Genomic DNA, 25,783 nt, shown 5'->3' on the forward strand with positions numbered 1-25,783 from the left:
GTGCTTTTTAAACTTTCATTCCCGCAGCTCGGAGGAAGCTGGTGACTGCATTTCTTTTCTCTTTCATTTAAAAAAAAAAACCGAGGCTCAGGAAGTTTCAGACAAGCTCACACGTCTAATTTCTGTGTCAGAGAGCAATCTGGTTTTCCAGATTTCACAAAATGCTCCTATAGCTCAGTCGCAGCCTCACAGGGCCTGCTGGCAGAGGGAGAACTGAGGAGGGCCAGACTCTCAGGAGATCTCTTTTGCAGCATCCTTATCTTCATGGCTCTAAAGAACAGCAAGACCGGAAGCCTTCCCGTCAGCGAAATCTACAATTTCATGACAGAGCACTTCCCTTATTTCAAGGTGAGTCCCAACGCCGACCCAGCTCGACCCCAACATGCTTCCCATGTGTCCAAGGTGAAGTGCAAAGCTTCGGGGTGGGGGGGAGCGGTGGTTTCAGGACCACACATGACTCAGAGAGAGCATCACCTCGCATGTACCAGGCCCTCAGCTCGGTCCTCAGTAGCAAAGAGGGGGAGGACTCTGTGAACAGAGCACAGCTGCTTGCTCCAGGGTGCACAGCAGCTGAGAGAAGTGGATGATGCCAGTTCTGATGGGTTTTGGGGATCAGCCACCTATCCCCAAATTGAGAGAGAAAGACAGGTAATGGGAGTGTCTCCAGCCTTGGCCAGGGTGCTGTGGTCTGGAGGGTTTCCAAGTTGGAGCTGGTCACTAAGGTGACAGGAGTAAGATTAGCATCTGCCTATGGGCAGCACCCTGAGCTTCCCTTGTGCCTGAAAGTGGGGCTCACAGTCTTAGGGTACCCTGACCGTGTGCAACATTAGTTCCTAATTCCCACAGAAGAGACTTTAGGCAACTCCCAGCACCCCTGGGACAGGAGGAGGACTGAGAGGGACCCTGGGGAAACTGAGGCATGGGATTCCTCAGTATGTAACAGTTGCAGCAGCATGAGGTGGAGGTCACACACAGTGGATTTTCAAATGTTCCTGGACAAGATTCCTACACAGGGTGGGGATGGGGGTTAGAGTAGCTCATCCCTGACCCGTGATCTTTTTCACTTGGGGTGTTGGGGGGTCATGTCTATCTCTGGGTTGCCTTGGCATAGCTGGTGCCTTGGATGGGCCTGCTGAGGTCCAATCTCCTGGGGACCTGACAGGTACCCTTCTCTCCAGGTGAGCAAACTTAATCAGAGATGGTGATCCATCCTTCCGAGATCACACAGCAAAAGGCTCAGTTGTGAAGTCAAGCTATCTGGCTTCACACCCAGCCCTTTAGCCTTGACACGTGTACCCAAGCTCCTCTCGCACAGACACACTCTCCTCAGGCAGGTGCAGGAGAAGCAAGGCTTTCTGTGGGGAGTCCAGTCCCCAGGAGACATGCGATCTCATCCATGACCCAGGCAGGACAGGAGCTGAGGCCCAGGTCATCCCGAATCAGCTCCCTAGGTAATAGGAGATTCCTGCCCCCACTCTCTGCGCCATGGTCCTGCCTGGGGACAGTTGCTGGCTGGTGTTCAGACAACTTGGTATCTGTTATGCTCCCCCCAAAGGGGGATGGGCAACAAAGTCCTTTAGCGTGACTTTGACTGGAGTGGGAAGGTATACTGACTTGAGGTTCTGAGAAAGTGAAAAACACCACAGTCCGTCTGGGCTGCTCCTGAACCCCAGAATCTCCTGGAAGGAACAGGCACTTGCCTACTCCTGTAGGTGTGGTGGCAAAGTCCTCCAAGAACTAGCCGGAGAAAAGGAGGCAAGGCCCCTCCCTGCTCCTCTGGGCCTTCTTCCCTGCCCACTCCTGGCCTTGCCCCCAGCCCCTCCCTGTATCTCATCTTCCTGGCTTAATTATTTTTCCTGGGAGCCGTGTAATCCCTGTTTTATGGGGCTGAAGAATGAAGAAGTCTGACAGCTTTTTTTGGTTTGGTTGTTTTCCTTAGCCGGTTGCATCACCCTTCGTGCCTGAGTTTACATCTGACTTCAGAGAGAATGTGTGAGGATAGAACCGGCTCCATTGGCAAGGCAGGCCCCGTGGGATGACCTGGGCAGGGCCCTTTGCTGAGGGACAGAGCTGGAGTCCAGGCCCCGTTACTGTTTCCTTGTGTGATCCAAGGACAGCCTCTTTCCTTTCTGGGCCTCAGTTTCCCCCTCCGTAACATGTCCGTTTGGACCAGTTCATACATAGATTCCTCCCCAGCCGACAGGTTCTTTCTGATCCTCCCCAAAGAAAGAGTTCAAAGACTCTCTACCTCTCACTCCTCGTTTGAAGGTCATTGTTCAGAGCGAGGACAGAGTGGACTCTCAGGTGGACAGCACTCGGGGGACACAGCGAATCCTAGGTCAGCGCTCATACCCAAAGCAGCTGTTGTGGGTGTCCCACAGTCCCGTGAGTCAGGGATGTGGGACTGAGGAAGTGTCCGGCCACTGTGTATAATTGTTAGTGCTGACCATCCCGCTTCCAAACAGGAAGTGGCTGGGGTGGGGGCTGCCCTGGTATCCCAAAGTTACAGGTTTATGGGACCATAAAAGTTCCCAGTGCCCATTAAGTCTACCCATGGGGCGACAGAGCTTTGACTCTCAGTAGAGACAGCTGTGGGAGTCAACGAAGGTCCAGTAGCTCAAGAGCCTCCCTGGGAACCCTTGATGAACCTTGGGGGTCATCGGAACCAGCTCCATGACAGGCTAGTTGTCCCCAAGAAAGGCTCCAGCAGCTGCTGCCAGCAACTCACAGTGACGCTGGCATCAGGGCCTGGTTCTGCTGGGCGTGATTCAGCTTGGCTGCACCCTGGGGGTAAGTGAGCTAGGGAGGAGGGCGTGGCCATCTCTCATTAACCAGAAATGAGGGGCTTAAGGGGAGAGGAGCCAGAGATGGAGGGCTGGAGGAAGTTCCATCAGCTAGAGTTGTGGTTCTACCCACAGTCAGCCTCCTGCTAGACTCAGGACGGTCACACAGCCTTCAACTGAGCCAGAGGTCGGGGGCAGGAGGCCCATGCTCCCCCACACACACACCGCCTCTCACCCAACTGAGTCAGCTTAATGGTTTTTACAACCCTCCTTGGGCACAATTACTGCACTGGTGGCATGACCAGGCCTCCTAATGGGTGTTTATTCTGTTGGCACGAGCACCCCCTGCCTGAGGGCTGGCCTCCCCACCAGGGCACACCTCCGGGGCACACTCATGCGAACTCACACCCACACACTCAATCATGGATACACACGTACTCTTAGGCACTTTCTCACACAGAGCCATCCTCACTCAGGAGTTCAGAGACCTGTGTGGTAGGAGATGCCATTCACACTGTTCAGAGGACTTCAGTGGGCATTTGCCTACATACTACTACCCCGCCTTCACCAACACCACATCTGCAATCAAACATGGAGGCAACAGGTGCTCTAACTCCCACCCAATCACCAACCCTCTTCTGCCAAACCTGCCCCAGAGGGATGAAGTAGATCCAGAAGAGGGGCATTCTGCTGTCCCCCCTTGAAAGCTGGCCCCAAAGACTTTAAAATAGTGGTCTTCCCCTTTCTACCAAGGGGGTACACAGGCCAGAAGGCCAAGTGGGCACATCCTGCTACAATGGGGACATAGACCAGAGGTCTAGGCGGCATTTACCGGCGTCCCTTAAAGAGGAATCACAAGTTGGACATAGCAGCTGAGGCCTGTGATCTCAGCACTCAAGGGGCTGGGAGGCAGGATCGCTGTGAGCTTGAGGCCAGTCTGGGCTATAGAGGGAGAGCCCATCTCAAAATGGGGGATGGGTGGTAAAGAGCATTGGAGAGATGGCTCAGTGGTTAAGAGCACTGGCTGCTCTTGCAGAGGACCAGGGTTCTGTTTCCAGCAACCATATGGTGGCTCACAACCATCTGTACCTGCAGTCCCAGGGATTTGGTGTCCTCTCTTGACCTCCACCGGCTGCTGTATGCATGTGGTACACAGATAATACACACAGGCACCCAGTGTACACATAAAATAAGCAAATAAGTGTATAAAGGTCCACAGTCCTCTGAGTCTGGGCTAAGAAGTAGGTAAGATGAAGGCAGGCTTTAGATTTTAGCTGAGAAACAAACTTGCAGTGAAGTTTCCTGCCCAGTCCCCTCCCCTCAACTAGAGGGTTCTAAGCATGTTTTTGGTGCTGAGGACATCAAACCACAGAGTGTGTAGAAATTCTGTGTCCTGAGTTGATGAAGGAATGTTCTAGAACCCAGACCTGGAGGAGCCACTTCCTGTGCCTGAGTCCAACCTGAATTCATGCTCTGCTCTGGCAGACTGCGCCTGACGGCTGGAAGAATTCTGTTCGCCATAACCTGTCTCTCAACAAGTGCTTCGAGAAGGTGGAGAATAAGTCGGGAAGTTCTTCTCGCAAGGGCTGTCTGTGGGCCCTCAATCCTTCCAAGATCGACAAGATGCAGGAAGAGCTGCAGAAGTGGAAGAGGAAAGACCCCATCGCTGTGCGCAAAAGCATGGCCAAACCGGGTAAGCAGGCAGGCTGTGCTGAGAAAGGTCAGGGGACCCCTGCATAAGACAGAACCTGCATGAGGGCCCCAGGCTGGGAGGCTGTAAAAGAGGGAGACCTCATGATGTTTCCTTTTGGGCCTTTGCAGAAGAGCTGGACAGCCTCATTGGAGACAAAAGGGAGAAACTGGGCTCTCCGCTACTGGGCTGTCCACCCCCTGGGCTGGCAGGCCCAGGTTCCATCCGGCCCCTGGCACCGTCAGCTGGTCTCTCCCAGCCTCTGCACCCAATGCACCCAGTTCCAGGGCCCATGCCTGGCAAGAACCCCTTGCAGGACCTACTGGGTGGTCACGCACCCTCCTGCTATGGGCAGACCTACCCACACCTTTCTCCCAGCCTGGCCCCATCTGGACACCCGCAGCCATTGTTCTCACAGCCAGATGGGCATCTTGAGCTGCAGGCCCAGCCGGCCACCCCCCAGGACTCACCTCTGCCTGCCCACACACCACCCAGCCACAGTGCCAAGGTGCTGGCTGAGCCTTCCCCAGCCAGGACCGTGCACGATACTCTACTGCCAGATGGAGACCTTGGTACTGACCTGGACGCCATCAATCCCTCGCTCACCGACTTTGACTTCCAGGGTGAGCTGGGAGGAGGTGAAGGAAGGGTGGGTGGGAAGGGAAGGAAAAGGTGCTCTTGGCCACGGCCTGGCCTCTGCGTGTCTCCAGGCTGCCACCTGCTGGCTCTGGAGCTTCTGGTCACCTGAGGCAGATGAGGAGGAAGTGTTGAAGCTACCCGTTCACTCCCAGAAATGGGCTAAACCGTTCTTGCCCCCATCTTCCTCCTCCTGGTACCCTGCACACGTCCCAGATGATCTCGTCATCAAAAATCTCTTCTCTGACAAAGCTGGGAAAAGCTAGAAGTCCCATGGCATACTTGACTGTGAGGGACTGGGTGGCTGAACATCCCAAGCGCATCTGCATTTTCTCAGAACTCACCCTTCACTGCAGGAGACAGACCCTCTATAGAATGTGAGACTTCAGAGTTAGCTGCGTGGTGGTGGCACACGCCTTGGATCCCAGAATTTGGGAGGCAGAGGCAGGCGGAGCTTTGAGTTTGAGGCCAGCCTGGACTACAGAGCAAGTTCCAGGACAGTTAGAGCTACACAGAGAAAGACAGAGAGAGAGAGAGACCTGAGAGCTAGGCATGTCCTAGGGAGATTTGAGGCTGGAAGCCCAGAGAGGACATCTCTCCATTCCCACCATCTATTTTATCAGCGCCATCCTGTAGCCAGCCAAGCCTCACCCTCCTCTAAGCCCCACCCCTGTCTACTAAACTGCTGTATTCCCCCAGCCCTCCCACTGACCCTAGGAGGTTTGGAGGAGGCTGTTGATGCATCCCTTCGGTGATGTATAACTTCACATAGCTCTTCACCCCAGCCCTGCTATGAATGCAGAGACGTGACAGCTGCAGAGAAGGCTAGGGATGTGTGGGATACCATAAATATCAGTTAGAAGGCTGGAGATGTGGCTAGGGGGATAGAGCATTTGCCTGGCATGCACTAGGCCTTAGTCAGGTTCGATATCCCAGCACCCACAACCAAAACAAAACCCTTAATTTACCTACTCAAAGCACCTATTAAGCATCAGGCAGGCATCTTCCAGATGGTTTTACATGTGTTTTCCAAGTCTGAACCTTTGGAACAGCAAGCGATTTGACAAGCAGAGATCATGCAAACTCACCAGAAAGAAGGGGTTAGGGTTGGAACCCCGGTGGCCAAGAACAGTCAGAGTTGCCAGGTCTCTCCACCTGCAGGGCTGATATTCCAGGTCTCATGATCCAGAGGGCAGTCAGTGGTAGCACTGTTTGTTCTCGCTGGGTCCTGTGAAAGGGGAGGTCTAGGGAGCCAGCTCTGTACCTCATCAGGTCCAGTGGTGCACTGTGGGAAGATCTTAGGCTGCAAATCCACCTTCTTTGGAAACCTAGATAGAAGCTTGAGTGAAGAGTTTCGGGGGGCCCCCTAGACTGCCCCCAAGTACAGCTTTTGCAACAGCCCTTCTTCTCCAGTGTCCCCGCCCACCAAAGAGGCAGAGAGGTCACCTGTGGGTCGTGACCCTGACGGAAATCGCATAGCAGATATTCTGCATTTCAAATATTTACATTTCAATTTATAACAGTAGCAAAATTACAGTTATGAAGTAGCAACAAGATTTTTGTGGTTGGGGTCACCACAACATGAGGGACTGTATAGTAAAGGGTTGCAGCATTAGGAAGGTTGAGAACCACTGCTCTATGACTGTCACACTGTGCTACCTTAGAGCTGGACTCTGAGGCTCGGAAAAAAATCAGTGATTGCTTGGGGGTCCCAAAGCGGGTGCCAGGGAACTGCCCGTCAGCCTTACCGAATCCGGCTCTCCAAGGCTCCGGAGAAACTCTGGTGGGAGTCAGACTGGGTATAGCTCTGTGCTGCCCTCCAGTGACGACGCTTCTCTCCTCCCCAACTAGGAAATCTGTGGGAGCAGCTGAAGGATGACAGCTTGGCCCTGGACCCCCTGGTACTGGTGACCTCGTCCCCAACGTCATCCTCCATGTTGCCACCCCCACCACCAGCCCATTGCTTCCCCCCAGGGCCCTGCCTGTCAGAAACAGGCAATGGGGCAAGTGAACTGGCGCCTCCAGGCAACGGGGGCTCCGGGGCCCTGGGAGACCTACACCTCAGCACCCTCTACTCGGCCTTTGTGGAACTGGATCCTACGCCCTCCTCAGCTGCTCCGGGCCCCGCTGTGTACCTCAGTCCCGGCTCCAAACCAATGGCGCTGGCTTGAGCTGTGCCCAACATCAGCTCCAGCCTTTTCCTGAACTGAAGTCCCAGCTAGCTGCCCATATCGGGCTCATCTTAAAGGTCAAGGAAGGAAAACACAACCTGTCTCCTATGCCACTCAGCCATCTTGCTAACCGGCAGCTGGAGGGACCCACTCAGGGTGATGCCAGGTGGACCGGCTCCTCACACAGGGCAAGTGTCTGGAAAGAAGCAACAGCGCGCCCCCTAGCGCCAGCTCACTCGAACTTCACCTCTCAAACGCGCACTCAAACTCAACGTAGCCGCTCATGTGCCGAGACTGGCTTGATTTCTGGGGCAGCTGAGAGCCAAAAGCTTTGGTTAGCAAAGCTCAGAGCCAGAGTAACAGGTCAAAGATCCCCTCCCCCCAGCCACATCTAATTCCCGTGTACTCTGCAGGCCTGGCCCACTCCAGTCATGGTCTCCCACAGAAGTCTGTATTTATTCTCCCATCTTCTCCCCTACAGCCCACAAGGGCTCCTATGTGACCTGTGAAACCCTTAGGGAGACTGCTCCTTCCTAACCAGGCTTTACCAATCCATCCTCAATATATACTCTTGATCCCAGCATCGACCCTGGGACCAAACTGAGCCCAAATCCAACACAAAGTGCTTGGAAAACCCTTGTCCTCCGAAACTTGAACTTGTCCTCCTCACACAGTCTCAGCTACACAAAGGTCTGCTCCAGGCTGCCAGAGTCTCACACTTTCTCAGAGAGACGTTCACATGGGGGCCCAGCTTACTAGTTGCTGTCAACTGTCTCAATGTCTGGGTAACCAGAGATTGCAACCTGCTACAAGATGGGTGTGCATGTGTGATACCTGCCCCCCACACACATGCATAGCAGACTTGGGCTACCCAGAGAGCAGACAGGATGTTTGTGGAGCTGGGGTTGTTACTCAGATGTCCACTATGGCCCACCAAGTAGAATCCCCAGCCTTCTCTGGGTCTGAGGGCAACAAGTACCTCCGAAGGTTGTTCCCAAGCTCACACAAGGATGAACAGATCCCTCAGTAGTCTACCATTGTCCCCTGTCCTGGAAGAATAAAATTAGTCCTGATGTTGCAACTACTGAGCCTTCGTTTCTGGATCTTCATTCCCCAAGCAGGAGGACCGGACTGCTAGGCACCTAGAAGGACTTTTAAAATACTTTTTAAATGTATGTGGCGTGTGTGCGTATATTGGCAAATGTGTGCTCTGCATGTCTGCATGTGTGTGCTGGTCCAAAAGAAGACCTCAGATCTCCTAGAGCTGGAGTTGCAGCGGTTGTGAGCCTCCTGATGTGGGTGCTGGGAACCGCGTTTGGGTTTTCTAGCAGAGCAGCAAGCACGCTTAACTGCAGAGCGATCGCTCCTAGAAGGTTTTCTAGACCAAGCTCAGTGAGCAGCCAGGCAAGGCCTCTGCCTAGAGGAACTTGAATAATGCGAGACTGGGGTTGCCTGTCCAGAGGAAGGAAGTGACCTTTCAAAGTCTCCTCTTACTGACACCTGTCCCCTGCTTCCCCTAATCACACAAGAAAGAGTCACTGTTGGGGCTGGAGAGATGACTTGGTGGCTAAAAGCACTTGCTGCTCTTCCAGAGGACCCAAGTTCGCTTCCCGGCACCCATCTCAACTAGATACCCTATAACCTCTGTAACTCCAGGACCAGGGGATCTGATGCCCCTGGCCCCTGCAGGCACTGCATTCACATGCATACATACCTACAGATATATTGGTTTTCTGAGACAGTATTTCTCTGTGTAGTTTTCAAGCGTCTCCCGGAACTAGCTCTGTAGAACACAGGCTGGCCTTGAACTTAAAGAAATCCACTTGCCTCTACCTGCCGAGTACTGGATGGATTTAAGGCATGCAGATTCACTGCCCTGTCTAGACCGTGTCTTTCTATCACCATCTGGGAGAGATGCCAAGTCTGTTTGGGGCATCTAGTCACTGGTTCCACCGGTGAAAGGTGGAGCATAATCTGGGCACACAGTGGTCGTGGAAGATGAACTCTGGGGGTCAGGAACTCACTCAGTCACACTATCCTGTAGGCTGGTCAGTGAGGGGCAGCTCTCCAGCTTCTCTTCGGGAAGGAACTGCTTGACTCCGGAGCCAAACGCATGCACACAAGTGTCAGCACGCAGAGATCTTTGCCTTCGGTTATTCTAGGGCTCAGGCCTGGAGGCCAGTCAACACCTAAAGAGTTCTACAAAGAATCCCACAGTAGAGCCCTCCTCCTCCTAAGTCTCTAGGAAGGAGCTGGGGTCAGGTAGGATATGGGAGAGGCATGGCCAGCTGGCACACCTGAGAAAAAGAACTGCTTGCCCCAGTGGAAGAGAGATACAGCTGTCTACCGAGTCTGGGGGGGTGCCCAGCTCTAATTCTAGAGGGGGGTGCCCAGCTCTGCCCAGCTCTGGCCTGTATCCTGTATCAAGCACGGGACAAGTGTTTGGGACCTGCTTCCTTTGGTCTTGACACTTGGAACCTGGGGGTAAGGACAAGCCTCCCGCATCCCTCCATATACCTTAATCTAGGATACAACAAGGTATCTTGCACTGGGCCTTCAGTAGGATCTGTCCCTGTGGGCCCATTCAGCTTGTCTGTGTGTGAGCTGGATGCCAGAGCAAGGACAGCAAGTGACAAGGAGACAGGACTTTAGGTGTAGTTGTTTGGGTTCTTTGTCCCCAGACTCTCAGGCTTTAAAACGGTCCAACGCCATCCTGACAGGGAAGCCCACACTCTTGCTCCTGTGCTGCCCCCTGGCGGCCACCCTCTGTTAAGGTAGGAATATGCAGCTGAGGTGTCTGTAAACCCCTCGTTTCTGTGGAATCAATCCTTTAGTTGAGGGATTCCAATTCTCCACCTTCCAGGACGTAGCGGTGCACATCTGTCATCTGGGCTGTTGGAATGCGGAGGCAGGAGAATTGGGAGCAGAGAGTCAAGCTTCCAGCTACACAGCCAGATCAAGCCCAATGCTGGCTACAGACCCTGTCTTAAAATAAACTGATTAATTAAAACTGAAAAGAAAGTAATTTGGGGCTGGGGAGATGGTTCAGTGGTTAAGAGCACTGGCTGCCTTCCAGAGGATCCAGGTTCAATTCCCATCACCCATACTTGTCTGTAACTAGGGGTAAGGCAAAGCCCCCTGCATCCTCCCAAATACCTTAATCTGGGATACAACAAGGTATCTTGCAGGGGGCCTCCAATCAGATCTGTCCCTGTGGGCCCATTCAGCACATCTGTGTGTGAGTCATCTGCCAGAGCAAGGGCAAGGGAACTGACACCCTCACACCAATGCACATACAATAAATTTAAATAATTTATTTTTTTAAAAAAAAGAAAGAAAATAATTCAACAGGCAGTGGAGGCACACACTTTTTATCCCAACACTTTGGAGGCAGAGGCAGGTGGATCTCTGAGTTCAAGGCCAGCCTGGTCTACAGAGCGCATTCCAGGACAGCCAAGGCTACACAGAGAAACTCTGCCTCAAAAAAAAAAAAAAAAAAAAACAAAAAAACAAAAAAACAAAAAAAAAACTGAAAGAGAGAGAGAGAGAGAGAGAGAGAGAGAGAGAGAGAGAGAGAAAAGAATTTGAAGGCCCATAAACTTGAAGAAAAAAATACAGCATCAAAGACTGGAAAGATGAACCAGTGGGTAAGAGCATTCGCTGTGCAAGGATAAAGCCCTGAGTTCAGATCCCAGAACCCCCACAAAAAGCCACATGTTCCTGTCACTCTAGGATTGGGGGTTGAGAGGCACAGACCAGAAGATCACTGGGGCTTGCAGGCCACGAGCCCTATGCCAAGCTCATTCTCAAAGGAAGAAGGCAAGAGCAATCAAGCAGGACCCTCTGGCCTATGCACAGGTACAGCCACCCACTCACACATATGCAATTACACACACACACACACACACACACACACACACACACACACCACATTCACACCGTACAGAGACACAAAATTACAGCCTCATCTTCATCTTTACCTGTAATTTAGCAATGCCGACAACAAATCACAACCTTTCACAGTGCCTAAGATTCCATGAGAAACCATGCCAGGCATGCAGCTGCAGGCTCACTCCAACACTCAGGACACTAAAGGGGAAAGAGCGCTTGAGCTGAGCTCAGGTGTTCAAAGCCAGCCTGGTCACCATAATGAAATGTTGTCTATTAAAACAGAAAAAAGAAACCACAGATATTGGTCTGAGGATGAGGCTCGAAGGCAATGGTTAAATTTTTGCCTTGTATGTGTGAGGACCAAGGTTCCAAGCCCCAGTGCTACAAAAAAAAAAAAAATTAGAAAAAGATCTCTTAGTAGTATCTTATCTTATATGTATTACAACACGCACACAGTCATTTTTAAAAAACATAAACATTTATAGGATTGTAACATATTGTATGTTAGTGAAAACCTCAGAAGGTCCAGAGGTTTAATAGACTGATAGCAAAGGAGTCCACAGTACATTAAAAAACAGAGACGGCTCAGCAGTTAGGACTATGTCTTGCTCTTGCAGAGGACTTGCATTTGGATTCCAGTATCTACATGGTAGCTGTCCATGTAGCAGGTACAACTGTCAATAACTCCAGTTCCAGGGATCTGATGTACTCCTCAGACACCAGGCATACACGTGGTGCCCTTACATGCAGGCAAACATTCATATCCATAAGATAGAAATATATAATTATTTTAAATAAACCAGGCATTGGGTTGTATGTCTTTAGTCTCAGCCCTTGGGAGTCAGAGGCAGAAGGTTCTCTGTGAGTTTGAGGCTAACCTTGTCTACAGAGTGTTAGGACAGTCAGAGCTATGTAGAAAGATTCTGTCTCAAAAAAAAAAATCTTTTAAATAAAGTATAAGTGGTTTTAGGTGCTACAGGGTGGAGGTGTGGAGGGTTTCACTTAGGGGAGAAACTGGGCTAGGGGAAGCACAGGGAGCCTTGGGCAGGTGCTCTTTACAACTGGATAAGGCGTCTCCATGTTCTAACTCCTGGGCTGGCAACCCCAGCATGAACCTTGAAGGCCGGCCCAGGAGAGAGCCCACTGTGAGGTTCTCTGCAATGTCTGTGTTTCCTGCTCTGTCCACGGTAGAATACTCACGACACCCCGAAAGATTCAAAGCTAAAAAGACTGGTCTACTTCAGAGAGATTATCCGAGGCCTAGCAAGACCACGAGATTTGTCCCCTAAAGATGAAAAGCTCAGTTGGGCGGTGGTGGCGCACGCCTTTAATCCCAGCACTCAGGAGGCAGAGGCAGGTGGATCTCTGTGAGTTCGAGGCCAGCCTGAATTACAGAGTGGTTTCAGACACCAAAGCAAAGCTACACAGAGAAACCTGTCTCAAAAAAAAAAAAAAGGTGGAGGCTTTCTCTTTCCAAGGGATGGTGTCAAGAACCAAATGCAGCAAGTCACACCACTGATAGAGGGACCAATGTGAGAAGCATGAAGACTCTGAAGGAGGAAGGGGTCAAGGCTTGCCCAAGAGATGTGCAGAGCCAACCTAGTACCCAGCTGTAGGGATGAGGTGGACAGAATATACAGTCCCCTTGTGGTCTGAAGGCAGAAGTACAACAAATGCATTCTGAACGCTCAGCCCACTTTTACTTGCTGCTCTCTGGGGGTTAAGGATGGGGGTGAGGGGGCTGGGGGTCCTTCACGATCAATCAGATCAGTGGGAGAAGGTCTTCCTTCTGACACAAGCGGAAGTTCCACCTCACTAAGACCTTCTGAAGGCTTGTAACCCCACAAACTACAAGAACCCCAGGAATAATCCCCATACCTGTACACCTGTGCAGCCTCGTTGACAAAACCCCTCCACATCAATTACATTTTTTTTATTTGTTTATTATGTATACAGTATTCTGTCAGCAGGCCAGAAGAGGGCACCAGGCCTCATTACAGATGGTTGTGAGCCACCATGTGGTTGCTGGGAATTGAACTCAGGACCTTTGGAAGAGCAGGCAATGCTCTTAATTGCTGAACCATCTCTCCAGCCCATCAATTACATTTTTGTGAGAGAGAGGGAGTCTCTCATGTAGCACTGGCTGTCCTGGTAGTGGTTATATAGATGTAGACCAGGCTAGCCTCACTTTGGGAGATCTTCCTTAGTGCTGAGATTAAAGGTGTAAACCACTTTCCAGGTGGTGGTAGCACACGTCTTTAATTCCAGCACTTGGGAGGCAGAGACAGGAGAATCCCCAAGTTCGAGGCTAGCCTGGTCTACAGGGAAAGTTCCAGGACAGCAGAAAAACTCTATCTTGAAAGGACAAAACAATCAAAAAAAAAAAAAAAAGGTGTGTGTCACCATGCCCAGATTCATTACAGATTCTTACCACATGCCTTCACCATTTTTGTGGCCACTAAAGATTCCTGAGACCTAGATTCCAAGTGCAGCATTTCCCTCTGGAGATGTTGCTCAGTGGTGGGCCACTTGCCTAGCAACCCAAGGCCCTGGGTTCAAGTCAAAAGAGTCTTCTCATCTCTCCTACCCTGCTCTCAAATTCTGGCCTTCCCAGTGTGCTGGTTAGTATGTTAATGCTGTGATGAGACACCTGACCAAAGCAACTCAGGGAGGAAGTTTATTTGACTGTTACATATTCACCATTGAAGAAAGCCAGAACAGGAACTCAAACAAGGCAGGAACTGAGAGGCAGAGGCTGATGCAGAGGCCACAACAGAATAATGCTGCTTACTGGCTTGCTCACCATGGCTTCTCAGCCTGCTTTCTTATAGAACCCAGGACCACCAACCCAGGGGTGGCACCACCCACAATGGGATGGGCCTTCCCCATCAGTCATTAATTAAGAAAATGCCTTAGCCAGGCCATGGTGGTACATGCTTTCAATGGGAGGTAGAGGCAGGTGGATCTCTGTGAGTTGGAGGCCCAGCATGCTCTACAGAGCAAGTTCCAGGACAGCCAGAAGTACACATTGAAACCCTGTCTTGGTTAGAGAGATGGCTCAGAGTTTAAGGCTGCTCTTCCAGAGGTCCTGAGAATTCAATTCCCAACAACCATATGGTGACTCACAACCATCTATAATGAGATCTGGTGTCCTCACTCTGTAGACCAGGCTGGCCTCACAAAGATCTGTCTGCTTCTGCCTCCCAAGTGCTAGGATTAAAGGCATGTGCCACCACCACCCAGCAAGAAACACCATGTTAATAGCAAAAGTTTAAAGGAAGAGTTTTCTATCACTTGGCAACAAGCCAACAAAAGTATAAGAAAATGTCCTACTTGTTCCCTACCTGCAGGGATTAACCAAAGGATATGCAAGGACATGAAATAGATGTGCTTCATTCTGTAAAGTAGGGAAAACTAAAGTATGTGCACCACACCATAGGTACATATTCAGTTGCCCATTTCAGTGGGCAACTGCTTTGAGTTCTGAAGAGGCTGATTCTGTTATCACACACTTATTAGAGGTTATGGCCATGATAGGAATACCTGTACAAATGTGTCTAGTGTGTGAAACTGCTAGCATATGTGTCTAGTAAAGGGAAACAGCTTTTATGTATTACAACATGACACATATTACAGGTATACCACACAGTCCTACAGACAAGCAGTTATAGAAAGATGTGATCTCATTTTTTAAAAAAAAAATGCTTAATAAACAGAAAGGGGCAACAAAGACCCCAGAGATAGATTTCACAATGCTTTTTAACTTTAAATTTTTAAATGCTAATGAAAAGGGAACAACAGCTGCAAAAAGACATTGGATACGAGGGAAAAACCTACTGAAATAAATAAGTCTATATATTTTAAAGATGCATTGACCTCAGAATGGAAGCCAGGGTACGTGTTACACTGGGGAAGAGGTTTTGCTTTTGTGTCCACAGAAGAAGAAAAGTTCTGGATACCATCAAAATTGATAAAGATTTGATTCAAACATGAGAGACCCCGTGATGAGGAGAGGCAATAGTTCATCAAACAGCATGCTAGTTCAACCTGGCAACAAGGAAAAGTCCTCAAAGTCAAGGTTGGGGCAGGGTTTTATTTTGTCTGAAGACCTTTGGACAAATGAAGCATCTGAAGAAGAAGGGAGAATCATCCATAAAAAAGAAATGTTCCAGAAAAGAAGTTGACCTAACCATATAACCACTTCTAGCAGTCTAAAATTTCACAAATCTTTCAAAATGTTTGTTTCTGCTGTTCTCTATAGACATGATAGAAAGATGATCTTTATATAGTTCCAATGTGATTAAAAACTAAAGCTGGCTTTGAAGTTGGAATACGGCTCTCTCCTTCTCTAAACCCAAGCATGTTTGTTAGAAGAAAATCCAAAGTCTCTGTCTCATGTCAGAAAAGACACCTGGTAGGGGCCAAAAGAAAACCAAAATCTAGGGACTATTATATTGCCATTAATCTCATATCCCTTGGATTTATTTTGACTCTATTTAATAGTTTTCTTAAGGTATAAATAGTATCTCAAAATTTATTGTATACATATATATGTATATATGTATGCATATATATAAACTTTCTATTGTGATATTAATGGTCATATGGAGTACTGACTAATTCTAGCTTTAGGTTTCATGTAGCTTCTTGTATATAATTTCAGGCTTGAGTCTGAAGCAGGTATTTAGGAACTAAGCTTATGTATCCTGGGTGTATTTAATGGATTATGGTCCTTTAACCGCTCCGAGACTTGCTACACGTGACATTTTAAATGTTTAGGCTTTTCACAGTGAATGATGAATATCTCTAACAGTGGCCTTTGAAGTCTCCAGAAGGTGATGGGGACCACAGTGATGATTCTACTTGGATTGTGGTAATGTCACTGAGCTGACAAACACCATCCAAAGATCAGCTTTGGACTACAAACTGTGCAGGACAAGGAAGCTAACTAAGATAGCCCAGCCTCGTGGATTACTCCATCCAGGAGTTCAGATAGCTTTGCTTTGCTCCATCACACCAAGCCTAGACAATAGCTAGATTTCCCCGGGACTTGACTATTATCTCAATATTTTCAGGATCCCCTAAAGATGCCAGTGCCCCATGTCAGGAGGAAGCAGTCTAGAAAACACAACAGCCACATTCCCAAGATGTAGGGTAGATAGTTTCTGATCACTCAGTAGAGTGTGGATGTTTGTCATTGTTGGGGGGAGAGTATTGATTGCAAGTTGTTACTAGTCATGGTCAAAATACTATTCAAAGGAGGTTAAAGTCAGAGATCGTTTTTTAAAAAGACAAAAGGACTATAGGCATGATAGAGGAAAAGGGTAGGTTATTGAATCTACTTTAATCCCAAAAGCAACTACTAATCCCAAAAAATTTTACATTGGTATTGATTTTTGTATACTGATACAAATTTAAAGTTATTTCTGCCATATTGTATATATTTCTGCTTTGTTTCAGATGTTTTTGTATATTGATTCAAATTTAAGGTTGTTTTTGTTATACTGTACACATTTTTTTGTTTTGGTTTTTGTTTTTTGTTTGTTTGTTTTTTAATACAGGGTTTTCCAGTAGCTATGGAACCAGTCCTGAAACATGCTCTATGACAAGGCTGGCCTCAAACTCACAGACATTCACCTGCCTCTGCCTCCCGAATGCTGGGATTAAAGGCATGTGCCACCACCACATAGCCTATTTTTGTTTAAGATAGTGTACCTACACATCTTGTTTAAATATGTAATGTTTTGCTACTGGTCACAGTCAAGAAAATACTATCCAAAGGAGGTTAGACTCAGGGATCTCTTTCTAAAAAAAAGGGGGGGTAGAGGAACAATAGGGGGAAAGGGTGGATTATTGAATCTAATACCAAAAGCAACTATTAATTTCAAAAAAATTTACATTGGTATGGAGTTTTGTATATTGATACAAATTTAGTTATTTTTGCCATATTACATATATGTTGAAAGTCCTTGAAATTTATTTAGGATAATAAAGAGACACAGGTTAATAGTCACCCAGGCTGGGCAGTAGTGGCACATACCTTTAATCCCAGCACTCAGGAGGTAAAGGCAGGCAAATCTCTGTGAGTTCAAGGCCAGCCTGGTCATAGAGCGAGTTCCAGGACAGCCAGAGTTGTTACACAGAGAAACCTTGTCTTGAAAAACAAAACAAAACAAAAAATTAGTCACCCATAACTATCAAACTTATAGTCATGTTAGGTATGTTTTTAAGGTCATACAGAGATATATTTTAGATAGATAGGTATCTTCAAACACTTGAAAGACCTACAGAACATGGCATTTAAGATGTTTAATATCCTAAGACTTTTTTTGACATGACACATGTCTGCTCTTGGAAGTACTGATCTACTTTGAAAAAGGACCACAGGCATCAAAGAACCTCCTTATGGAGTTTGCTTTCTTTGTGGCACAAGCTAGCCATTTGGGCAAGAAACTGCCCTTGCCTCAACTGCTGACAGTATACTGTTCAAACTGACAAACAGGATACAACGTAAAGCCACAGCCAAACTTTGCCAAGATAGGGTAGGACAGATTTTTTTAAAATTTCCTGCTTCACAGAAATGTCTAGGCCAAAACTGGATTCCCCAACATCGCTGAGGAACCTAGAGCGACTGTTCTGGCAGCCAGATGTTTCTGTCATTTCTCTTAATTTCGGAAGTTGCTTGCTCTGAACATCCTGTTTACTTGGTTATTTGAAGTATATGTATGGGTTGAAGACTAAATAGTTACAGTTCTCCTTAATCATAGTTGAATGTAAATTAGGTATGAAACTTTGCATTCATGGAGTGAAAATGCTGATGGAGCATTTTCTCTAATTTGTTAAATACAAACTGACTGGACATTGTGAATGTATTTCTTACTTGGTAATTTTTCTCATTGTATATAGTTTCATTTTGTTAAGGTTAATACCTTTCCTTTCTATTTGGACAATACCTGAAAATTCTTCTTATTGTATATAGTTTTACTATGTTAGAATTAGAAACTTTCCTTTTTAATTAGACAAAAGGGGGGAAATGTTATGGGGATTTTGTCTATGTTGTGGTCTGACGTCCAATGGAATAGAGCATTTGGTTCAAGAGGCAGAGTTCACACTCAATTGACTGTGGTGGATCACGGGGTTCCGTGGCAGACCCCAGACAAGAGAACAGCCCTGGGAAAAGGATGAGGTGGGTCTGAAGGGTTGTGTGATCCTTCTGTGCTGGGAAGTAACAGTGGTGGTGTGTGTTGTGGCCACTTGTGATTATCTCAGATTCAAGTATTATTTTATAATAAACAGTAAAACAAAATCACTATAATAACATACCCAGGTCATTTCTGCTCAGTCTTCCTCCAGATACCTCATCTTCCTCAGAAGCAGCTGTAACTCCTGAACTTAATGAATTGATCTGCCTTTCACATCGCAGCCATTATTTCTCCAGTATACCTGATACAGCTTGTCTCTGGGTCTTTTTTTGGGCTGTTCACTCTGTCCCAATGCTCTCTTTCCCTCTCCCTCTCCTCTGTCTCCATCTCTCTGCATACCTTCCTATCAGAGGCATCCTGACTTTACATGCACTGATCCAAAGATGCTTCCTTCAGTAACTCCCCTGAGAAATCTCCAAGAATGAAGATCAGTTCTCCTGCTCCTTGCGTACCCCGCAGCATGTCATGTTCAACATGGATCTGCTCATACAGACAACAGTATCTACTCAGGTAAGAAGTCCCAAAGTTCTGGGCTGGCGAGATGGCTTTGGTCTGTAAGAGCACTTGCCCCTAAGCATGAGAACCTGAGTTCAGACATTTCACAAAATGTCAAGGATGGTAATGTAGTGTGCATCTGTAATCCCAGAGCAATGGGACTGGGGCGGAAACAAGCAGATCCCTAGAGCTTGCCCGGTGGCCTAGCCAAATGGTGACCTGCAGGTTTGATGAGAGGTCCGATCTAGACAAATAAGGTGACAAGTGACTGAGGAAGTGGTAACTTCTGCCCTCTACAGACATGCACCCCTTCTACACATGAACATATATACATATACATATAGAATTCCCAGGGTTCGGTAGAGAGCCTGACTATCAGAGCCCACAGAGCCAGCAGGAGTCAGGCATTCTGGCCTCCCAGGGCTGGGGTTCCTCAGCCAGGAGAGTGGGCAGGCGTTATATGTAGAAAAGAGGACCTGAAACATCAGGGCATGAATCCTAAGCCAGGCCCCGCCTTCTTCAGTTTTTCAATTTTCTCCACTAGAAGAGGGGTCAGAGGCTAACAAAAGTACTATACACAGGACCGGCCAGGCTAAAGGTGTTGCCAGGTAGATGAGGGTAGGGAGATGGCGCTAGGCCTGGTCAAAGTTCTGCCCTTCTCTGCTGTAGACGGAAAGCACACTTGAGAGTGGGCGGGGGTCAGGGGAAGTGGGAAGCAAAGCCACCTCCCTGTGTCTTTTCCTTCCCCATCCTGAGCTGATGGTCTTTCCTCTAGCCTCCACTCGGCCAAGTCATTACGTTTATGCCTAAGCTTCCCAGAGTTTGGGTCTCCATCATAGGAGGGATCCTAGCTTGTGCCATGCCCTAAATGTTGACTTAGATGTTGGGAATCTGAGGCCAGGAAAAACCACTGGCCAGAGGGCACTGGGAAGTGAAAGGTTTATTCTCTTGATATGAAGAGACAGTTGATTATGAAGCATTCCCCGAAGACTCATGTCAAAGATTTAGTCTCCAGTTAGTGGCAATACTGAGATGATCACGAGGGCCTGGCTGGGGAGACAGAGCCAGTCTTTGCAAGGTGTATCTTGTTCCTAGCACCTTCCTCTCGCTCGCTCTCTGCTTCTGCCACTGGGTGAACAGTTCTGTCCCTGGACCCCTTCTCTATCATGATGCTCTGTGGAGCCATGTGTTATGAACTGAAAGCTCTGAATTGAAGTAAATCTTGCCTTTTTAAAGTTGATTTGCTATGTACTTTTGTCATGATAAGGAGTGACTAACACCAATGCCCTCCATCCCTGCCTTTCCCTACAGACACACAGGCTGACCATACCCAAGAACAGAAAAGGAGGTTTATTGAAAACTATGTACAGTTTGTCCAGGTCCTACCACAGGCTGAAATCAGGGCCCGTCCCCCTCACACCTGGGGCATTGTCTTGGCCACTGATGGAGGAGGCCAGGGCTGAGACCAGGGTACCCACTGTGGATCTTCGCCAGTGTACTGACAACTATAAATAGCCTAGAGGTGGTGGGCAGGGGACAGGGAGTGGTTCCCTAACCTGATCTAGTCACAGCCTCGAGAAGGGAACACTATTTTGAAACTCAGGCCCAGTGGACCAAGTGAGGTGTTCAGAAGCCTCTGTTTCCAGGAGGCCTTCCTGAACATTGGGGCCAACAGCCTCCCCAACTGCCCTATGTGACAAGCCCCATGAGCTTCAGAGGCTTGGCCTAGGGGTGCTGGGCACCCTTCCTCTCAAAACTGACTCAGGGTCCAGAGCCGCGGGAGCCACCCCCAAGTTGAGATGATGTTGGAGAGCTCCCAGCACGGGGTCTAGGCCAGAGCCTCCCAGGCAGGGGCAGCGTGGGGGTCAGGGTGCCCCACTGTAGGAATAGTCTGCTTTATTGTGCATCACCAGCCGGTCATCCACGAAGTAGAAGCTGTCAGACTGTGTCTCATATGGGTGACGAATCATTTCGCTGACTGCAAGAGAGGCCCAGCCAGGGCAAAAGGTCAGGAACCTGCGCCATGCTACTATAAAGACTTCAGGACCAGGATGGGGAAAGGAAGGGCCAGATGAAGCACTTCAGAGGGTTTCTCAGTCTCTCTGAGCCTGTTTGCCTCCTGGTGGTGTGGGAGTGGTACCCAAGATGGCTTAGAGGGGGTCAGCTGTACAGGTACCACCCTCCCATCCCGCCCCCATCCCCACTCACTTAGCTCCTCAGAGAGAGGCGGGAAGTCATAGATGTGTTCACAGGTATTCTTGCTGCTGGGGATGCAGAAGCCAAAGTGGAAGTCAAAGCTTTTGAGAAGCTGGTTGCGGAAGTAGTGCCTTTCAATCATGCGGAAGTTGTTGACCGGCTTGTCTCCCACCGTGAACTCCACCCTGAGTTAAGAGAAGGGGGCAGGGCTGAGAGTGGCCTCCATGCCAGCCAGCCAGTCAAGGGACCAGGCTCCAGGGAGACCACCAGTGAGAGGCTCTGGAAGGGCTGTTCCCACCCTCGCACTCGCCCCCAGCCCTCATCCCAGCCCAGTGACTCACGTGGCTCCCACCTGCCTTAGGCGGAGGAAGGCAGGTGTGAACTGGTAGCGAACAAAGCGCCCTGCATTGGGGTCCAGGTCCCGCCGGTTGATGGGCAACCGTTCTGCAATGTACCCCAGCTGGGCTCAGTGGGCTTCAGGCTGGAACCCTTGCTTCCTCCACCCTCCCGCACAGGCCTCTGTGTGAACTTTTCCAAACTTTCCAGAACATTTTGGTACACTTTTGTTGAATGGTAGCACCTAGAGGGCCCTCGGGCAACAAGTCACCAATTTTCAGAGGCTCCCAGAGTCACAGAATGTGCATAGGATTATGGAGGTCTTTGGGGCAGTTTCCAGGGATGCCAGCAGGGGGCAGGACGGCCTGTATGAACCGGGACTGTGCTCCCAAGATGTCCACCCTGAGACAGTGGCAAAAAAAGAGGAGGGCTATCTGCCTACAGACACCTGAGTATGTTGGGGTCTAAGCCTGGATTCTGCTCTGACCCTCTTGTGGCTTGAGGAACCTAGGGAGCCCACTCCACTGTTCGCCCACCTCTTCCTGTCAGCCCACTAACCTGAGACTGGGGGCTTCTTGATTTCAAAGAGGACTGTGCCTGAGTCCATGTCTCGGATCTTGAACCTGACGAAGTCAATCTTGTAGATATTTTCCTCAGGGGAGCACAGGTAGTCTAGGGGAGACAGGCAGCTGAGCAAACAGGGACCCCAAACATCCACTGTCAATTCAGTTTCTGTGGGACCCTAAGGCTTGTTCTGATCCCTCTGGCCACTGCCCTCCAGAAAGAAAACCGTGACCCTGTCTGGGAGAAGTCCCCACCCTGCAGGGGACAGAATTCTGTTCTGAGGACAAAGCCAGGGTTTAACAGCCACATCCTAGAGACTTCACAGGATCAGGCAAGGGAGGTCACCTCCACCATATGGTCCCTCTTACCCTCTATTTGAGGGACCCTTATTTGAACCTCCACTCTGCCAAACTGGCATGCATGCATCCTTTGGACAACTAGGCCTCCTGTCTAGTGGAAGCTCCCAGCATGAGGGGGGACCTCATTGCAAAGGGAGCATGTGGCTCTGCTCCTCAGGGACGGCTGTTGCAGTTCTTCCTTGAAGTGTGCCCCACGCCCACTACACACCCTGTGGCATGACATATAGATGTATCAGGCAAGACTGATCTTGAGGGGACTTCACCTTGCATGGGTTGTTTTGGGGGCAAGTTGGTACCCTTCCCTGTTCTCTTGCCCAGGCCCCTCCTCCCTCTGTAAGCAGCTTACGGAGCCCAGGTCCCTTAAGCAGCTTATGGGAGCTCTGCTGACTCAAACTGGAGCCCAGGCTACTAGGGGAGAAGAGGCCGACTTTGCTCAACAGATCCTCTGCTGATATCCCTATGGGAGGAAGTCTTAGCAGAGGGAACCCTTAGAGGTCATCTTTCCAGTCTTGGCCCCAAGCCACCTCAGGGATAAAGTGCTCTCTGGTTCTCAGATGAGCACAGGCCAAGCCAGACAAGAGTATGGTGTGGCAGGGTGTGGATGAGGCAAGGAGTCCTGGGCTCAGGGGGAACCAGGAGAGCTAAGCATCGCCTAGGGAGTTCACGGTCTGACCCTAACTACTGTTTTGTTGTTGCTGATTTTATGGCAGGGTCTCATGTAGTCTAGGCTAACCTCAAACCTACTATGCAGCAGATGCTGGCCATGAACTCCCTAGGCGATGCTTACTTCATGCAATTTACTGTTCTTACAGCAGCAACTGCAAGTCCTAGAGGAGGCTCTGGCAAGAAATAAGATGGGGCAGAAAAACCAGGGAGGCTCTGGGTCCTGCCAACCTTCAAAGTACCACATCCTCCCCACTGACCCACAGAGGCCCGGAAGTCACCCTCTAGGCCCCTGGGCCACCTCCTATTCCTCTGTAGTTAGAAGAGGAAGTGAATACAAAGTCGTTCTCTCTTCCCTAGGTCTGTCTCCTCCCCAAGATTGGGGCAGCTTCCTCCAGGAAGCCCTCCTAATAGCCCTCTAGCACCTTGGAGCCTGGCAGGGTCCTCAGCCCTGCCTGACCTGTTTACCCTAGCTCAGTAAGGTCTTACACAAAGCTATAGAAAGACACTGCAGGGCAAAGGGACGAGGGGCCAGACTGGAAGCAGCATCCCACTTGCCCAAGTCCCAGGAAAAGCCTCCCTTCTTACCCTGTGCCCAGCTCAGGAGCCTCTCCTCTCACTGGGAACAGCTCACACCCAGACCTCAGTCTCTTACACTGCAAACCCAATCTGTCAGCCCCTCTGCCCTTACAGAGAGTGAGGGTCAGTGGCTGCCTAGGGCTCAGGACACCACAGCCACTCCCTCCCCTCTGCCAATAATGAGGCCTAAGACCCAAGGTCAGGCCAGAGTAATGGCTCAGAACCCAATTGCTCTCTTGCTGTGGCCACAAATAGCTTCCTAAGCTGGATTCAGGGCCTGATAATCCAGGAAGAACAAACTCCAGACCTCTGTGATTAGGGTCAGAAGACAGCAGGCAAGGTGGAGAGGCCTGGAACCCTGTTTCCAAGTCCCACCAAAAAAAGGGCTTTCAGGAGGCCCCTGCCCTTTCTCACCCTCTACAGGCTATGACTTCCCTCCAGACTAGGAGACGCTTGCTGTGACTTCACCTGGAGGCTTCTTTGGCTGCAAAATGAGCCTTCAGTTATCCAGGAGTGAGGCAGGTGATCCTGCCCTCCACCCAGAGGGCTCTGGGTGTACCAGCAGCTGTTACAAAATGCAGCCCACTGGCTTCAATACCAGGCTGGTCCAGGCCCCTCCCTCCGCTGATGCCTGCTTGGCCAAGGGAGCAAAGCTCTGGAGGTCTAGCCAAGAATGCTGCTGCCTAGCTCTGAACGGAGGAGGGAGGCCCCTAGGGACCCAGATGCACAAGCTCAGGCCTGCCATCCTGGTCCCCTCCACAGCTGTCTGGGAAACCTCAGCTCTGCTGCTCCCGCAGCTCCAGGGTTCAGGTCTGCTCTAGCACCCGGTCCATCCCACAGAAAGGGACTGCAGCCTCACAAAGGGAGCCAGGGCAGGTTGCTGGTGACCCACCCATTCCAGGGCAATGTGCTGTTCTCTCGTTCAGCCAACCTTCTGCCAAAAGACTCTCTAGTCCTTGTTCACCATCTGTAGTGACGCCTGCCTTTGCCCCAATGTTCACTTGCCTGCCTGCAGGCAGCTGCTCTGAACCTGTGTGGCCTCCAGTACTGCTGATAAAAGAGCCCTATTGACATAGCATGCATAGCATCCAAGTATTGTCCAACTTCACAATAACCTTGAGGGAGGTAACATTGTTCCCATTTTACAGATGAAAAAATACACTCCTGGAAGTGAAATTATATTCCCAAGGTCACACAACCAATTAAGAGGCAAAACTGGGACTCTAATCCAGGCAGCACAGCCTGGAAACAGCTCCAGTGGAAACTAGACTTCCCTTGATGAGAGAGTCCTGGTTAATAAAACAAAAAAACAAGCACCAGTCACTACAGGCTTGCGGCTCACACACTTGCTTTCATGACACAGCCTACAGTCAACATATTGAAACACCCTGATCAGTAACGTTCCTGGAAAGAGTATTGCCCTAGCCCTAATCGGGGAAGCAGGGTGAGGGTAATAATAGCCAGGGAGCCAGAGGGTCTTCCTCGCTTCCACCTAGCAGCGTGGGTGCTGAAGACAGATTGCAAGTCAGGCACACTCCTCTGTGTGACCAGCCTCAAAGGGTCCCGAAGACTCCATAGGGGAAAGGGTTACAGAAGCAGCTGCTGCCCTACCTCCACCATGGGAAAAGGGGTGGGCCCCTTGAAAAGCAAGGAGTGAGGAGGGGCGCAGCAAGAGACCAAGGAAAAGAACATAGAAATCTCAGGCTTGGAGACAGTGGGAGAATAAGGGGACACAGGAGGGGCACTGCATGGGGGAGGGATGAGAGCGGGGGCCAGACTCTGAGCCTCGTGGGTCCCCTCCCGCGCTCTCCTTCCAGCCCGCGGGTGGCGCTCCCTTGCTGGTGCTCACCGCCTGTAATCCGCTGCAGCCCCAGCACGTCGTCCGGCCCGATGGTCTGTTTGCCCTGCAGCGGCCCCAGCCTGGGCCCCGGGCCTGGCTCTGGCTCCGACTCGGACCCGGACTCGGAATCCACCCGAGGCTCCCGCGTAGGTTCCACACTCCGGTTTGAAGCTCCTGGAGCGGGCTCCGCCCCCAGCCCGGTCCCGCCACCGCCCTTCTTCACCTTCATGGCCTCGCGGGGCCTCCCGGATCCTCGCCTGCTGCCACCGCCGCCGCTGCCTGCGCTGGCTGGAGCCAGGGGAAGGGGGAGCGTCCGCCGCCCCACCCCCGGCCGGGCCCCAGGTGCCGTCCCGCCTTGGCCACGCCCATAGTGGGCGC

General features: G+C 50.1%; 2 protein-coding genes and 1 long non-coding RNA gene across 7 annotated transcripts in view; 1 reads left to right on the top strand and 2 right to left on the bottom strand.

Moving 5' to 3' along the window:
* Positions 1-8,364, top strand: part of Foxn1 (forkhead box N1) — a 28,737-nt gene extending 20,373 nt beyond the window's left edge. For all 3 annotated transcript variants that reach the window (XM_087910245.1, XM_087910246.1, XM_087910247.1), the window contains exons 6-9: positions 252-348; positions 4,269-4,476; positions 4,605-5,096; positions 6,961-8,364. In XM_087910245.1, the coding sequence (XP_087766371.1) occupies positions 252-348; positions 4,269-4,476; positions 4,605-5,096; positions 6,961-7,280 (1,117 nt within the window). In that variant the 3' untranslated portion in view covers positions 7,281-8,364. The remainder of the gene's footprint in view (positions 1-251; positions 349-4,268; positions 4,477-4,604; positions 5,097-6,960) is intronic.
* On the bottom strand, positions 4,281-6,994 carry LOC148120883 (uncharacterized). 3 transcript variants are annotated; one of them, XR_015738800.1, is made up of 5 exons: positions 6,858-6,994; positions 6,198-6,394; positions 5,454-5,934; positions 5,054-5,217; positions 4,281-4,418 (listed from the first exon to the last, which is right to left on the bottom strand). It is a non-coding gene; the product is annotated as an uncharacterized LOC148120883 (long non-coding RNA). The 3 variants fall into 3 exon arrangements; XR_015738801.1 differs by having other exon boundaries at positions 5,454-5,616; positions 6,198-6,966; XR_015738799.1 differs by having other exon boundaries at positions 6,198-6,966.
* An 11,839-nt stretch (positions 8,365-20,203) lies between the features above and the next one.
* Positions 20,204-25,703, bottom strand: Unc119 (unc-119 lipid binding chaperone). Its single transcript, XM_085695438.2, has 5 exons — positions 25,415-25,703; positions 21,959-22,072; positions 21,406-21,508; positions 21,077-21,249; positions 20,204-20,846 (listed from the first exon to the last, which is right to left on the bottom strand). The coding sequence occupies exons 1-5, from the start codon at positions 25,632-25,634 to the stop codon at positions 20,734-20,736; spliced, it is 723 nt and encodes a 240-aa protein (XP_085551564.1). The 5' UTR covers positions 25,635-25,703; the 3' UTR covers positions 20,204-20,733.
* Positions 25,704-25,783: the final 80 nt, after the last annotated feature.

This window comes from Myodes glareolus, chromosome 9 (assembly GCF_982192425.1).
Source record: "Myodes glareolus chromosome 9, mMyoGla1.1, whole genome shotgun sequence".
In the NCBI taxonomy this organism is placed as follows: Eukaryota; Metazoa; Chordata; class Mammalia; order Rodentia; family Cricetidae; genus Myodes; species Myodes glareolus.